Here is a 17,367-nt window from a genome sequence, read left to right as displayed (position 1 = left end):
TATATAATATATATTAAATATAATAAATATATTAAATGTAGGCTAAAACAAAGTTGTTTAATTATATATATATATATATATATATATATATAGGCATGAATGTATAGAGGTAATTTCGTTATTCGAAATTCCCTGGCTGATGCGTACAACGGAGATTCTCGGATCGTGGTATATATTATATATTATATATCGAAGCGATCCCACGGATCCCCCAACGGATCGTCGGATCGTGGTATATATTATATATTATATATATTATTATAATATATTATTATATTATATAATATATAATATATAATATATTTAATAAAAAGAGTTTCTTTTGTTCTACGTTTAATTTTATATGCAACAAAAGGGCACTTTTTTAATCCAATTTCAAACGTGCTCCTTTTATCCCATATTTAATTCTACATGAATCATATAGAATGATATTCCTGTCTCAAATTATTACATTTTTACATGGTCAATTATTATTAGGTTGTCCGAAAAGTTTCTTTCGCTTTATTAGTAAGTAATACATGCATAATATTTTATGTTACATTACTGAATTCTGGACGATTCATTTTGCTCCATTACTGTTACAACATGAATATCTATGAAATTAGATTGTCTATATAAACACGATCACATAAAATAATTGACGTGCAACTCGCGAAAGAAACTTTCGGGACAACCTAATATATTATTAATTTCGCCCTTTTTAATACCAGAGGCTCTGGTTTTATTGTTACGCGAATAAAGTCATCTCCCGGAGGCAGATGACAGTAATATTATAAAGCGACGATGCATTTCGTTGCGCAATATATGGAAGGGGTCGAATCGCCCCGAGGTAACCGAGCGAGAGAGCTCGTCCTTGCTTGAGAATTCTGCAAGGTCCGCGATATCCTTTTAACGGGGATCGATCAGCCACTCGAGCGGCAGCAAATTCGATTGGATCAACAAAGTGCTGGTTCTCCGCAACCCCCAAACGAGCTGGTTTTATTGCATCCACCGAGGTCGACTAATAGACAACGGGGCAAAAACAACATACCGGAAACAAACCCCTCGCAATTCCCTTGGACGACTACGTTTATCCCGTTTCTGGTTCCCTTTCGGTCCCCCCCCCCAAATAATTGTCAACCATTTCGTTCTCGACGTCGGTAGCCAGGAGAGTTGTCGTCTCGAAAGACTTTTCAGCCTCTGTAGTCGTCAACCCCTTGGTATCTTAATTAAAATCTTACGATGCTTTTTATCGCAAGTTGTTACGAGTATTTAGAAAATTGATTCATGAACATACATACCCTTCGATTTAATTTTGACATCTAAATAAAAAATACCTCGTTTACATTCACATCCACCAATTTCTAATCACGGTCCATTCGAAGCACGAAGCGATCTTCGTGATCTCGAGCGACTCTCGAGTGCCGTCTGAGAAGCTCAACGTGACGCTTCGAAGACAAACAAATTAATTCGAGCGGAGGTGGACTTCGTTGATGAATGAACGAGTCAGCCACCGCGGGAGATACTCGTGCCCCCGCTGTTTCTAATTTCGTTAACGCGTTCAAACGACGACGAATGGCCCGACGTTGACGCGCCGTGCCAACGAAATTAATCTTTGGTCCTCCTGGAGAGAGACGGGGCTCGATTATAGGTCGATTCGTGATTTTATTTGAACTCTGCGTGTCATTCGAACGCGAACAGATGGACAGACGTCGATTTGTTGACCGAAGTCAAACAGTTCTAGAGCTTCTTAATCTTCGAAGGGAGCCTCGACGAGGATAGTTTGATAAATCTCTTCAAATGAGTAAACAGGAAATAAACTCGTAACTGTGGGGAACACAAAACTATGGATCATTCGGATCGAGCAACGTGTCCTAGTGTATTCTAAATACTTATGATACGCTAATTAAACCCAACGTGTATTATTACAGAAACGAGTACGACGAAAAAATAAGAAACGAATATTTAAGATTGAAAAGGAAGAAGAAAAATTGTTCCATCGAGAAGTATCAAATAAATATCATTGCTTTATGAAGTATTTATAGATTGTTTATCCGAGAAGAATTGCAATGACAAACAAGGTTTGCAGAAGAATAGAAAAATCGCTGGTCGTGTACTTCGCACTCTGATCTTGGGAACCCAATTGCGTGGATTTAAACTTTTCTCCATTTAGTGGGAGGTAGTAAAGAACAGAGTGAATCTAGCCTGTTCACCCAGATCTTTGTTTATTCACGCCACGAGCCCGGACGAAGCCCGCGAAATGTTATTACCACGAACGAACCGTCTATTCGCGTGTGGGAAGGCTTAGTTGAATCAACAGAGCGATAATTCCTGATTGTACACGACCGCGGGGCAGTTCCGTCGATAGTGTAATCTCTTTTTGCGTTATGAAAGACCGCAACATCTGCGCGAGTTCGAGCATCTTATAGGATTATCGGAAAAACCATTCGCGAAAAATACGTTCAGCTAATCGAGTCTCGCGGAAGCTGAAGCGACCAACTATACTTATTATAAATTTCTCCATTTATTAATCCAACATCTTTGAAGATGACAACAACTTCTCGCTCTTTAACGAACCCAACAGAGACGAACTTTTAATTAATTTGGAGGGGAAGAAGTTTTAATAAACCTAAAGACGTGAAATTTTTAGAGGGTGATAAAAATTCTCCGTGTACGCGAGAACAGGGCAATTGACTGTTAAGGAACGAGTAGAAACTGTATTATCAACTTTTTTCCGTTGGTGGTTTCGCTCTCGAGAAAATTCATTTGAAAATTCATTTGAAAATTCATGGTACTAGCATGTCTGACCATGGCTCACTAATTCTACTTTGGGTTTCTATATTGGTATTTGTGTATGTCAGTGTCTGTAGTGTCTGGCTTAAATAGTTGTAAATAATAAAAAAGCAGTACGTCGGACGAAGAATATACAACATGGAATCACCATCAGTTTATAGAAGTAAATAGAAACATCGAGCAATAGTCAGACGCGCCAGCCAAGTCGTATTCAATCAACTATCTCGAAAATGAAGCATCGTACCGAAAACTTGTATTCCTAATTTTCGATGTGCTTTTACGCAAAGAATTAATCTCCCCCCGTTTAAGTTATAAATAATAAAAAAGCAGTAACTCGTACGAAAAATATACAACATGGAATCACCATCATCAGTCTATAGAAATTTCACCGTAAATAGAAACATCGAACAATAGTCAGACACGCCAGCCGAGTCGTATTCGATGAATATTCTCGAAAATAAAGCATCGCACCAAAAATTTGTATTCCTAATTTTCGATGTGCTTTTACACAAAGAATTAATCTTCTCCCGTTTCAGCTCCGAATTTCTCGCGCACCCTTCGATTTGCTTTTTAAAGGAAGTAATCGTAGCAACCCAAGAGAATCTTAAATAATGAAGCTATCTACAGTCCTCCTGTCCACGGAAGCACATTCTTCCCAACTCGAGGTTGATTTTGCCTTCCCTTAACGATACCAAATATTTCGTACCCTTTGTTCAACCAATTCCGCGTACTTTATTCGGCACAGTTCCCTTCCTTTATCAAGCCTCCCACAGTATTCTTTCTCGTCGCGACAAGCTCGGCCATTAATTAAATCCTCCTCCTCCTCGACCCTCTCCAGTGACCATAAATTATACGAATAACAGATACGAATCCCGTGTTTCGAGGAGGTAAAAGGAGAACGAGGCCGAAAGCCGGGAGGGCAGCCTCTGGTTTCAACGAGGACCACTTGATCCTGCCACGCGACGTCTATTTACTTGCGAAACCCACCAACCACTTTCCTTTACGGAAACTCCTACGGTTTAATAATCCCGTTCACCATTCAACCCCTTGCTCGACTCCGTTTTATTTTACGCGTGCCTGAATCGCTCTCTGCTGGGGGGCAATCGTCTGGAACGCTCGACGAGTGGAAATGATCGAGAGGTTGGTACTGGGACACTCCACTCCGATATCTTATATTTATTTGGTCATTGATCCCCGGAACTCTCCTTTTAGAATCAATAAATTTAATTAAATACGTTCATTTATTGTTCCAGATCAGTTCGAAGCGAAGATATCTCCTGAAACGAATGCCCTTTCTGTTCGTAGCACTGGATCGATCATAGTATCGGTATTATTGAGTTTATTCCCATAAAAAAAATATTTCTTCTAACTTAATTATATGCTCAACGAACGATGAAAACTTTGCTTGTGTGGCACGGATCTTGTACTTGAAATAAATTCTCAAATACCGTGAATGTAAACGCTTTTTTCAATTATTGTTTCCGATGGTTGACTCTCAACGCTCAACACGCAAGTGATTACAAAATGTTACCTTATCCAAGTGATAAAGGTCCGCGAGATCAACCTGGAGCGTTAAATACTGTCGGATCAGCGCCGTTTCTGCGCCCCGCGTCGCATAAATTCGCAAGGGAAACAAACTCTTCCGGCTGGCTGTTTTTCCATTCGCAATTTCTACGATTTACCGCGTTCCGGGTAGATCGAATGTAAATTTCGGCGGGTGCCGCGGAATCTGCTCGTTTTCGCCGTCTCCGCTCGTAAATTCCGCCGCGGACACCGCGCGATATTCGGCGTTCCAGTTTTCGATTGTAGGCCAACGAAATATGTTGATCCTGCGGAACTGTTCGAGCGTGCTCGCGATCTGCGTACCGGGTATGAATATTCCGTCGCCGGTTTTTCCCTGTTTTCCCATCGCGTGGTGGTTTTCCTTCTTTTTTTTTTTTTTCGTAATACGTGACGCGAAAGTAGAAACCCATTTGCGAACGTTTGCACCCGACGAAACGTTTCCATTCGCAGGTCGCACGGTTGATCTTTTCATTTGTATCGAGCAACGAGGGTAAAACAGAGTTTGGAACTCGGCGTGAACCGACTGGAAGATTCAATGAAGTCGCTTCGAGTAGGAATCGTACGTGAGACGTTTGAAAAAATAACGTTCGAGCGAGAGATTCGAGAAACTTGATACCGCTTCCATCGTTTCCGTAGACAATCGCATTTGTATGTTGTGTAGACGAGATAGCTCCGGAGATATTTTCCTGTTTTCGAGTGTTCCTTGAGAAGTTTACTCTGGATATATATTCCGTCCATACGATGATTCCGTGGAGACGCAATGTGTGTGTGTTTGTATGTACCTTGAAATGTATATCCAACATTCGGTGGATTTGAATTTCGAGGGAGCGTTTCTTCAGAACTGACGCACTGATCTATATATTCCCCGTTCCCTCTTGTCCTTGTTTCTTCTTTCGCCATATATTTGAATATATTTTCCGCGTCTCCGATTCTATCAGTTTTCTCTAGAATTTAATTCCCTTCTTCGCCATCCAAATTTACAATTTTTCCACGGGGTGCTCTTCTTATCCCGGTAGCCAATTTTAGATATAATTATACCCAATTTTACGTTTTATTTTTCTGTCACATCGAGTCTAAATTTTACTCTCACACGCGCGGAGTACAATGGCGTCTATTTCAATTTAGTTTTCTTTTCAATTTGTAGACGCATAGTTCTGACGCTATATTCACGCGAAATTCGGATAGAATGAAAATTTATGGTAATCGAATCCTGGTCGTTTTAGTGGAAAGCAACTGCACTCTACCACTGAGATTTTCATTTAAACGAACGCTGGAAGGCTACAATTCCGAAGATCGGATTTTCCAGCAGCCTGGACGTCGCGTCGACGCGTTCGAGCGTGGCTCCTTGGAAATTCAAGCTTCACTCGCTCGTAATTGCTGATTATTTAAATCTCATCGAGCCTCGAGACGACTTGTCGTACGACATTGGGTTCCTCGAGGTTCGATCCTAACGCATTTAAAAGCGATTTCTGGAATTACTCGTTTTTACTATTTCATCGATATTATTAACTTTCCTTCAACAATGTTATTTATTGCGAAAAACTAAGAGAGATTTGTTGAAAGAGTTTTCCTGTATCTTCGAAAGTTACTAAGATTAAAGCGTGGAATTTCGGAGGGTGGTTTCACCCTTTCAACTCGAGTCGGTTGTTATAGTCCCTGGACATCGTTAAACAGTCTCTGTTTATACTACTAGACGTTGCTTTTCATCGTTCAAAGCGCATTTCTTTCTCGTCGAGATACACTATTAGGGTGTCGCGAAAATAATAAAAGGAACTCGTAAGATGGCACTTTCCACTTGACCTTGTTTCCTCGAGTTACAGTCGGTTTAGTTTTATGGACAACGTGATACTGTCGAAGCTTTTCACGAGTTAAAAGCTCTATGCACCGGAGCTCTGCAATGAAAATTTCAGAAAACGTCCAAGTCTCGAGAGGCGAGAGCGGAAAGATTTTTTGAAAATCTTCAACGTTTAAAGAATTCTATAATCCAAAGACGGAAGCCCATCTAATGAATAAATCAAAATTGAAGGATAAAGTTTTGCCGTGCAGAGCTTCCTACTCGAGAAAATTCATCCGAAAATTGTGTGGCGAGCGCGCTAGGTTAAAATGTCTGACCAGCACTTGCCACTTCTACTTGTATATGTAAACGTGGCCCGTGGTGTAGTATTATCTGTTTTAATTACTTCTAACAAGTTAGCAAACAGCACGTTGAACGAGGAGCTGATAATATGATACTATCGCCGGTGTTTATAAACTCTAACGCAAGTAGAAATATCAAGCAATGGTCAGACACGCCACTACGCGAATTATCAGGGATCGAGTTTCATAAAAATAAAGCTTCGCGTGAAAAAAAAATGTTGATGTATTGTACTTATAGACGAGGAATCATCCTGTCACAGTTCGATAATCAAATTTTGACGTACGCTATAGTAAGACCCCCCAAAAATATATAAATATCGTTATTCTACATTTTCCTAAAGAGATAATCATAATAATTCCACGGAAATGCAGCGCAACGGACGTAACTGAAAGATTATGGTAAAAATTAAGCGAAATAATAAATGAAGATGCTAAACGAACCTAACGCGTAACGTGCGCCAACATATTATATGTATAATTTCGTCCCAGGTGACAGAACGCGAGGACACTCGTGGCATTCTAAACGTGGCATGCAGCCCATTACGTTGCCATTCACGTTTACACAGGGACCTGGAATTTACGGGTGCACGCTCGCGCAAACAACTGGATATTTTCCTGCACGTATTTATACGGCGCAAACCTTATACCAGTTTCCACGCACGTAATATGTTAATGCGAATTTAGATGAAGCGGATCGCGTTCAGCCTGGCTGCCAGAACAAGTGACCCGATATACTTTTTCGGGACGCGACGAAACGAGAATACGTAAGACATTTACCGTCAGAAAAATTTACGCCTTTCTTACCGAAACATGTCGTAGGCTACGTGCCACGAGAACCTTTGTGAATCTTTTATTTCTGGACTCTTCTTCCGAAACATATGGACGGATATTGCATGGGATTGCATGGGACGACTGAGTATAGATCGATTCCTTGTCTAAAAGGGAGTCGAAAATGTAGAACAAAGATTTTTGATAGGAGCTTTCGTTTGGGGGATAGTCGAGTGTGAACATTTTTGGGGCACGCTCTCGGCGCGTCTGACCAGTGCTTGCTACTTCTACTTAATCCGCTGTTTGTGAATATCGATGGAGATACGGTGCTATACGTCCACTATTTTCCAATAATCAGATACGTATGCAAAAAGCAATTCGATTGCAGCGGTGCCCCGAAAATTTGCACAATCGATTCCGTCGAAAACGAGGCCTCCCAGAAAGAATTTCATATCACATTTTCGATTCACTTTTCCATAGAGAAACGTAAATAATTATTGTCCTCTCTCGAATAAATAAAACATCTGTCTGCAAAAGTGTTTGCCGCGGTGCCTTTCGAATTCACTAAAGCTCCTTTCGAAGGCTATCCCTCGCAATTGCGAGGATTCTCGACAAAGGACTTCTATCGTCGGAGGAAAGAAGATCACAGCCAATTCGAGAATCGAGAGGAATTAGGGCAGCTCCGCGAGATAAGAAAGGGAAGATCCCCGGTCGAATTTGGAAGTTTTCGCGTCCTCGAGCTCCGTCGAACGAGGGACCATCGCTTTTTAAGAGTCCGCTGACTTCCTGGATGCCGGGGATAGAAGTTGGCCACAATTCCTCGACCAAAGACCGAAATCGCTGTCCCAGTTTTCGCTGAGCCACGATGGAAAGCCAATTTCTGGGAAGTTCGTGCGATCTTCCGCGCCGAGTCGCCAGGCGTTTCGAAACCCGTGACGCGAATCAGAAAACCGGTCGCGGCGAAAATTCATGTTTTTCCGGGTGGCCCCGATAACGTTTGATTAACGTCGGCCGGGCATCGGGCTCGTGTATCGTGCATACGCGCGCGCGGACTGGACGCTAGGACGTTTCTGAAAATGAAATTGCTGTCCTACATTCGAGGGTAATCCTCAAGAATCACCGTGGACACAGCGTTCATCCCTTTATGCGACGTCGAACGAAATCCTCCGCGCGCTGGTTGAATACGTTATTACGAACAGAACGACATGTCGCGTATTGTATTTTTCATAGGACCGTTGCAACGTTAACAGAAGTACCACGCAATGGACGAGGGCGCGGCGGGAGAGTATCGCAGGATTAATAGAGGTACAATCGTAATTTTCGTAGCACTGTCACGGAACCAAGGTATTTTAGAATTTTATTGGTACTGAAAGAGTATTTAATCGTGCTTTCAACGTAAAAAATGAAATATATTTTACTATACCCGATAGTATTCAGCTACTTTTGAATCGAGAAAGTACATTTTTCAGGGCTTTTAAATAAATTTCCTCCACTTAAATTCAACGGAATCATGACCAGCCCAGGAGCTCTTTTCTCACCCGTATATGTTAGCGCTTTCCACCCTGAGAAAAAAGTACTCTCTTCACCCCGGGCAGCGAAACTCCTAACATCACAAAGGAAACGCTTCTCGGCCGTTCGCTACACGAGCACTCCGAGGCCCCGCAAATAAGACGTCCATCTCTTCACCTGCAGAGGTGCTTGAACATTTCCGAAATGACTCCGAACTTTGATGGAATTGCCTCACCCGATGCACCACAAAAGACGCATTAACCTCGGCGCCCCTTGATGCATCAAAGGAGCAACCCCCCGCCACCCTGGCAGCCATCTACCGCGAACAATCGCCAACTTCCGAATGCCCCAACAAGCTGACGGGGTCGTAAATCGAGTCTCGAAATCTCGCGATATCAGCCCAGCGAGCCTCGGTTAGAGGGACAAGGGTTATCGTCGCCGCGGAAACACCCCTATTCGCAAAATTTCAACGGCTTCAAGACCGCGCGGAAAATTGCCTAGCCAGCTTCGCTGTGCTGGGAGAGGTTAATGTAGTCGAGGGCGCGGGCGGAACAGTATCGGCTGAGGATCAATTTTTAGTTCGACCCTCGACAGTTTCGTTCTATCGCCTTGCAACGTACCAGTTCCCAAAATCGATCTCTGCTTGATCGGAACTATGTCTGATTACTATAAAATTCTATACGCGTGCATCCGTATCTATGGAGCTCTCGGACGAAAATTCTATCAACCTCGAAGAATGAAACCTGTAGAATTCAATCACAACTGTATCGAGCCTGCAGCGTTCGACGAACCACGAGAAATTTATGCATTCGACGGGGTTTTCACTGTAGAATTGAATAAGAAACCTATTAACTTCACAGATGTAGAATTCACCGCCTCTATTTCCAAAGTTTCGCCGGCTATGAACGCGTAGAAAATTGCCTAGCGGTGTATGGAGAGGTTAATGTATGCCAGGGTCCAAAAGGGGGAACTTTAACAGGGACCCAATTTCAGTTTTACCCCTCGATGCTACATTATATTGCCACGTTACACTGCCCTGCGTTGTTCCAGTTTTTTGGTTTAAACTTTTCCATCACCAAAAAGTCGATATTTAAAATGCCAATGGCGATTAACTCAAGATTCCGCCTCTAGTTATAACGGTCTTCGTACAAAGCTAACTCCTTCCTCGAAATTTCACCGACTTCAACAACGCATGGAGAATTGCTCAGCCAGGGTTGCTCGGGCTTTACGGTGGCAGAGTTTGAAGGGAGGGCCCCGATTTAATTTCGATCCCCCTCTCGATGTTTCGTCGCGGAAACCGGAACTTCGAATCGGAATCAACGCCAGGCCACGGGGAACCTGCCCGTCGAACTTTGGCCTTTGATTGTCGCTCTTCAGCATTCGAAGCAGTGTTTCACGTTCTGCTGATCAAAGGTAACTCGGCAGCTCGTCCCGCGCGCTGGTTTCGCGATACGTGACCTCTTCGCGAGGGTTTCGCGATCACGAGAACAGAAGGCCTGCACAGGCTTTTGTTGGCGAGGAGAAAGGTGGCGATTGCAATTCTAGAAAAGGAGCTACGAGAACGCGAAGAATGATCTCCTGGGCTGCTGTCATCTTGCGAATTGGGTGATAAAAATAGAAGACAGGCAGATTTACCGAGAGAGGGATGACACGCTTTAAGGGTGTGAATAATGTCAGGGTGGAGCTGTAGCGTGGATTTGACAATTTTATCTGATCTCGAATGGTAACGATTGTGTTGAGAAATATGTGTTCATTGCTTTTCTGAATATTTGTATGTGTTTGTAGAACTCCATTATAGTTTGCGAATTCTGAATGGCTCTAATCGGGGAGTATCAAACTATTGTCAATTTTAGAAAGTAGCACATTTGAAATTCCACTAAAATTTTGTCAATTCTGCAGAGCATTATGTAGCTCTACTTTTAAAATTAGACGAGAGTCTGTCGATTCCTTAGAGTCTTATAGAGCACTTCTAAAAATCTATCAAAGTTTTATCAATTTGCAAGAGGCTAACTTTGTTGTAATTTTGTGAAAGCCTATCAACTCGACAATGTTTTAGCGTACCTCTACACTGTCTTAGAATTTTACTGAGTTATATCATTTCTATAAATCCCCTGTGTTGAATTCCACAATACTATAGAGTCTCTAATACAGTCAACTATAGAGTCGAACAAAGTTCCATCCAGTGGAATTCTATCGGAGTTCCATCAACTTTATAAAGTTTAATTTAAAGAACGCTATCGATAGCCTATCAAAACTAACAATTGAATTCTTTGTGAGCTCCACCGGTGCTATCGCACCTGTCAAACTCAACGAAAGCTCTGCGAATTGTATAGAGTTCTCCAGCTCTATTCTTAAATTTCAAGCGGAAATAGGGTTTCCACCGCGTCCATAACGAAACTAGTCAAGTCTCGGGGCTACATACCGGCTTCCATGCGGGCTGGCGACCCATCGGACACAGTTCTGCCTTGCGACTTGCTCTCACTCATGGTTTCGGCAGGCTTTCGATCCTCCGAGGGCGGGTTATCCTAGGCTCCCTCTTCCAGCAGCCTCCTCGAGCTCAGCGTCTTCCGCGACCCACTGATTCACCCTTGTTTAGCCACCTTCTTCCTCCACGCTCTTCCCCCTCTCTTCGAATCCTCGGTTCCTGTTATCCTGGTACTCCAGTTGGCACTTCTCGGTCGCGTGGTCGGCTCGCCTAACCGACCCTCTTCGATACCGATACGATCGTCGTGGGAGTGAGTATTTGGCACTCGGAATATTTTATTTAGCTAGCATTTAGATTCACTAGTTGAAATGCAATTTAAGGTGGAGTTCCAGTCACTGTCCCAATAATATCTCCTGGTATATCGATGTACACATTCCCTTGCGTCACAAATCCTCCGAACCTCTCGTTTCTCACTTTCCTACGAGGGCAAATCCCTTTCGGATTCCGTTGAGAAAACGTTTAAACGAATCGTCGACGTCCCTGGTCCAGGATCCACGTCTGCGGGTGCTCCAGGACGCGGGCCAAGACGTCGATGACCTCAACGACGGGAACACGCGGCACCCTGACGGCTTCCACTGAGGGTGTGTAGCCTGTTCAACGCTTCAGCCTCATCTTCCGCATCCCTCCTCTCCGACTGGCACGCGAGGGGCTCTTTCTCTCTCTCTCTCTCTCCCTTCGTGGTCGCGGTGTCACAAGGTCACGGGGATCGGCGGATCGGTGCTCCAGATACAAAGCCACGCAGCCTAGCCGGCTCCTCCAATTAACGCGGACGGAACGACGATCCCCGGAAGTGGTCCCAGCCGGTTCTGGAGGATCGATCGTTCGCCCGATTGGCGCTTAGGCGCATCGACAGGTACCCGGGACACCACGAGTACGAACCTCCCGTGAAAATCACCGCGATTCACTTGGCTGGACACGATCAATCCCCGAGTGGAATCGGTCGACCGATTCCCAACGGTGCGCTTACCAGGTATTATTATGTCTCCGCGTTGTAGGTTCGGTGTTTGGCACTAGGAATCCGTCCTCCGAAACTGCCGTCTGATTTCCAGTCGAAGAGAAAATCTCGAAGATGATTCACTTCTTGAAATCGAACTTCGAGAGACGTACGGAGTCCGCGAAACGGAGTTTCCGGGAGACCTCTTCTACTGACCTCTTTCTTCCCTTCTGCGTCACTTCCAAGCCCCGAAAAACTAGCCCTCCGTTATCGTCCAGGGACTCGACACGGTCGCCGCGGCGTACTCTGTGGCGAGCTGGCTCGTGGTTGCAGGTCACCACCCCTGGACGCTCGTCTTTCCCGTGGCTCGGATGCTGCGGAGTGTTGAAGCACCTTCGCCACCCTCTCCGACCCTCCCACTCCCTTACCGTGCCCACCCCCACGTCGACGCTACTCCTCCTCTCTCTCTCTCTCTTTCTCTCTCTCTTTCTCTCTGTCACCGATCCCCTCCAACACGCAACGGTTCCTGCGTCCTCTTCGGTCCGCGATCAACCGCGGGAGAGGATTCTATCGGGCGTGGAGCGACTCGTAGCTGGGTCAGAGTTTCCACGACGCGCGAAGCGAAGCTTCGGGGCGAACCTGACGAGATCCGGAGGACACACGACGATACGTGGACGTGGCCGGAACTTGGGGGTTAGGAACGAACACTCCCCGGCTTTTCCAGGCCTCTCTGTCGTCTACTTCTCATCCACGGCGCGCGCACGCTCCATCTGTACTACCCCTCTCCTTCCGCGAGAGCTTTCGATCTTCTCATTTTATCTCGCGACTCTCTTCTCTCTCTTCGTTTCTCCCTGTCTCGGCTCTCCTGGCTCTCCTCTTCGCTCTTCCACCTCGTTCTATGCCAGGGGTGCGTTCCTCTTCGTCGGTTGCGCGGGATCGTCTCGCTTCCACCGAAGCAACGTGTCCCGGGCGTTGGGAGCAGCTCGTCGCTTTTCCACCCCCGTTGGGCGCATGCGCATCCACCTCCGGGGTATTCCCCCCTTTCTCTCGCTGCGGGCCGCTGTACCTGTCGCTCCTTCTCATCTTCTGCCCTTTAGACGGAGAGAGACACGGGACGCAGGTGCCCGTTCATCCCCCTTTTCCTTCTGGCTCTCTCGCATCCGCGTTCTTTTCGCTACGCTGATCTCCTCGGACTATGACTCTTTTATTTTCCTTTTTCTTTCCCCCCCCTTCCTTTTTCGACGGTTTCTTCTCGCCGGGATCGAGCAGGATAGCTCACTGACTCGGCGACGCTTCGATGGTTTTTTTTTTGTGTGTTCATTGAATTGTCCGGGCATACTTTGAAGCACGAACGCGATTCTTGGAGAAATTTTGATCTATTTGCGCGTAGAAATAATCATTTTTGTTGTTGGATCGTACGAGACAAATTTTTGGTATTATGGTATCCATGTTTAAGAGATTTTACTTCGATAAGGCAATACAGTTAACCCTCTATGGGCCGAATTTTTGTTTTCTCCAAACAATTTGCAAGACATTTATTTTAATATTTCAAGTTAATGGTCATGTCAACCGTCATCAATATTGTTATTAGCTATCAGAGACATTATATAATTAAGACGTATACGTCATTTGTTGGAAAGACTAAAATTATTTGGTGAAATGTCGATATATTTGCATGTAACTTGAAAGTTACTCAGACCCATGCGGGATTAAATTAATATGAAAAACAATGAAAAGACTTACGAGTCCTCCTCGAATTTATAAAAAAACTGCTTAGTAGCAATAGTACTAATTTCTGTTACTGAATGGCGTACAGAAAATTGTTGAAAACAATTTTTAAAACATGGATTGGAGTATTAATATTGTAAAATTATTTTTAGGATACGGTTATTCCAGACATTGCTGTTATTATTATTATGGTCCTCGTATGGTCACGTACACAATGTTCACATAGTGTTCTCACATGCCCTGCTACCACGTGCAGTATCTCCTCGTTTTCTTGGCTTTTTGTTCATTTTAACTTCCGATTTACTATTTCCCGTAGATAAATATTTTTCCAATCCCGTTACACGTCGGTCGGGCACACCTCGTCGCACATTTTCCCACCCCTAGGGAATATTCTCCGCTCGATTCTTCGTCACTGTTGAATATTTTAAATGCTGATCAGCTGTAACGACGACGACGCGTCGAGTGATTTTTGCCTGACGAAACGAGTGAGTGAGAGAGAGAGAGAGAGAGAGGGGGGGGGGGGTGAAGGAAACTAAAGGAAAAGAATTCGCGGTCGTACGCGTTCGTTTTTATTCGCGCCCCACCGCGGAACAAAGAATCGCTTTGCAAAACTGCTCCACTGAACGCGACGAACGCATCGTCTCGTTCGAGTTTAAATTATCATATTTTTCTTCCTACGCTCCACGCTCTTCTGTCCCCGCAATTTCCCTTTTATATTCTTGTCAACTGTACGCCTCTGTCGTGTCAGTTTATAAGCCATCGCAAACTTTTATTACGGTGTCATATATTTACGCGTAAACACACACGCCCCCCTCACGAGTTCAAAGCGCGTACGTCAGTTCTTTACGTGGATTTATATTCAGCGGCACGGTTAGAAAACGCGATAAAACGTCTGACGTGTTCATTTACGACAAAGAAACAACGTAGCGAAAGAATGGACGAAAATTTTGAAAGATACTTCAGGGTGGTCCTAATATCCGTGTCTAATTTATCGTTTCGATACGACTTGTATTTCGCTAGAAAATTAGCGTTTGTATGAACTCTTCTAAAACAAAAAACCGAGACTCAACGTCAAGAGATTTGTCGAGACAATTAAAAATCCAGATCAAAGGCTGATAAACGTGGAGAACGATAGGACGATGGCTCGCGGCCCCGTTTCGTCGACGTTGACGAAATAGCAACGACGATCGTCGACCGAACGTTGCATCCTGTTGTTCCAGCTTCAAGAACGTTTCCGCGGAAAAATGGCGTCGCGGAGAAGCTGACCCACGGAACCGTCGGATGGAACGTATCCGTATCCCTCTCGTTTCTATCCAGCTTCAGGTTCTCCTCTTCTTCGAGACCATTCGTCTTCCAGTTTCGCCCCGGTTTTTCGTCCCGTTTAGTTCATTCGTCAAACGTTTCGACGCTTGACGCGCAATCACAGACTCTGGGGAGTCTCTCGCAATTTTTGGGAGGACAATCGAGAAACGTCGGATGTTGTCCCAAAAAATCTCGGAGCTTTGACGCCTCTTCTTTCGGGGAAGATAAATAATTCGAGCGCTCGTTTCGCGGTTCTTCTACCGACGCAATCGTAGCTTCTTCCAACCGTTACTTTTCAGATTCTTAGAAGGAGACTTAGAAGGTTACGTAGAAGAAGAACTTAACCCCCCGACGATGGAAATTAATTTAAAAATAAAGAGTAATTAGACTCGAAGAATCCCTATTTTTCATTATTTCTACTCTGTCACGTTGAAAAATATTTTTCATTGAAAAACTTTTCAATCTGTTCAGCACTCGAGGGTGTCTCCTGGTAAACAACGTTGATACCGAGAGGGGGATCGAACTAGACGACCCAGAAGGTACATTCCACGCGCATTCCCTCTTTATAATACTACTCGTGTATCCGGTTTAAGAGTCAGCGGTTTAACGCGGCGTTGGAGGGGTAGGAAAAAACCTGCACGTTATTTTCTGCATAAAGCGCGATATTTATACCCCCGCGTGCTAGATCGAACGCTTACTCTCGTTCCACCCTTTCGCCTCGAATTCGCCACTTTATCTACGAGGTCCGTACTGAAAATATACACGTTATTATAAAAACCGACTGCCTGCTCAATGTAATCAATTTTATTCGTCCAATATTATATGTATACGTATATATTATAAATTCGATAAAACGCTATGTATTTTTAATGAATTATGTAATCACCCTTGTTATCAACAGCTATTTGCTATCTAGTGTGCCAGCGCTAGTGCTAGTGTGTTCAATGCCAGATCGATAAAAAACAATATGTTGACGAATGATAAGTAAGTATTGAGATTCGCATATATATATTTCTCACGAATGTGTTTGAATTTAATGTAAAAGAAATGATATATATATATAATCATTGTAAAAGAAACGTTGCCTGCAAAGTTTCCGCGAAAGACTCGCGGTCGCTGGTTTTTCAGGGGGATTATCAGACCGAGTCCGCACAATGTGTGCCCGCGTACCGAATAAATTACGAGCGTGCAACCTACTTGCACAATTTCGTGGTGCTGTGCTTAATTAAGCTCTCGAGCTTCGGAGTACCGCGCGTTTGCAACGCAATGCTAATCATTAAGGAATAAAACAATGGAAAGGAATCATTTACTCTAAAAAGAAAAATGTGTCAAATAACAACAAGATTTAGCTAGCACGAGACCACGAGTATACTGGATTATCAAAGGCTTAGTCGGGGTACATTTCACTGTGCACAGGTTACGTTATTTCCCAGAGACAAATTCTTCGTCTTGGATGCAGGAACAAAAATTCTATCGCACCTGCAATTGGGGACGAGGAGAAAGGAACGAATAAATTTCTTCGGTGTCGTTACGATACGGAAGAGGGGTTGGGGGTGATTGAACGAGGGAGGGGTCAGATTTGCCAAATTTCCGGGGAATTGAAACGCGTTTTCTTCCGTGCTCGAGGGGGTGGAAGCGTTCTTTTGAACGACGAGGATCCAGCGTCGAGTCACGGGAGCTGCGATAGGGAGAAATTGGAGCCGGGAGGACCGTTGCTTCGACAAATGAAACGCCGTGCCCTCCCAAATTACCCCCCATTAAATCTGCATCGCGACTTATAAATGGACCGCTTAAGCACTTTCCCGCGGGGCGAAACGGATCGGTGACCTGTCGCGTGAAAAATACATCCCGTTAACGACGACGTTGCTTCGTGGTTTCGCGACAAAATGTATAACCTTGATGTTTAATCGACCAGCAAGAAACGAACGTAACGTAGAATTAGGCGCGACTACACCGAGTGCTTCGATATTGAAATTGAAGATTTTTCAAAAAGTAGAGTTAATCGATTTGTGCAGTGAACGGCTCGTACAGAGGTTAATTCGTGAAGCTATGTAAAATGAATCGAATTACTTTCTGTCCGTTTCTTGAAGGCGGAGTAAAAAAATAAACCTACGCTCCCGATCGAGTATCCGAATGGAATTTCGCCACGGAAAAATTCGATAAAACGCTA

At 44.2% G+C, this 17,367-nt stretch overlaps 1 protein-coding gene across 12 annotated transcripts in view; it reads right to left on the bottom strand.

Annotated features, from left to right (window-relative positions):
- LOC128880531 (solute carrier family 12 member 4) overlaps positions 1 to 17,367 on the bottom strand; it is a 142,884-nt gene that overhangs the window by 25,304 nt on the left and 100,213 nt on the right. The window contains exon 1 of one of the 12 annotated variants that reach the window (XM_054130728.1): positions 11,171 to 11,311. The exons of the other annotated variants lie outside the window; for them this stretch is intronic. Coding sequence (XP_053986703.1) covers positions 11,171 to 11,234 — 64 coding nt within the window. The 5' untranslated portion in view covers positions 11,235 to 11,311. Of the gene's footprint in view, positions 1 to 11,170; positions 11,312 to 17,367 lie in introns of those variants that run through there. 12 annotated transcript variants of the gene reach the window in all.

This window comes from Hylaeus volcanicus, chromosome 7, assembly GCF_026283585.1.
Source record: "Hylaeus volcanicus isolate JK05 chromosome 7, UHH_iyHylVolc1.0_haploid, whole genome shotgun sequence".
Lineage (NCBI taxonomy): Eukaryota > Metazoa > Arthropoda > Insecta > Hymenoptera > Colletidae > Hylaeus > Hylaeus volcanicus.
Note: the sequence above shows the minus strand (reverse complement) of the source record. Positions and strands in the feature narration are given on the sequence as shown.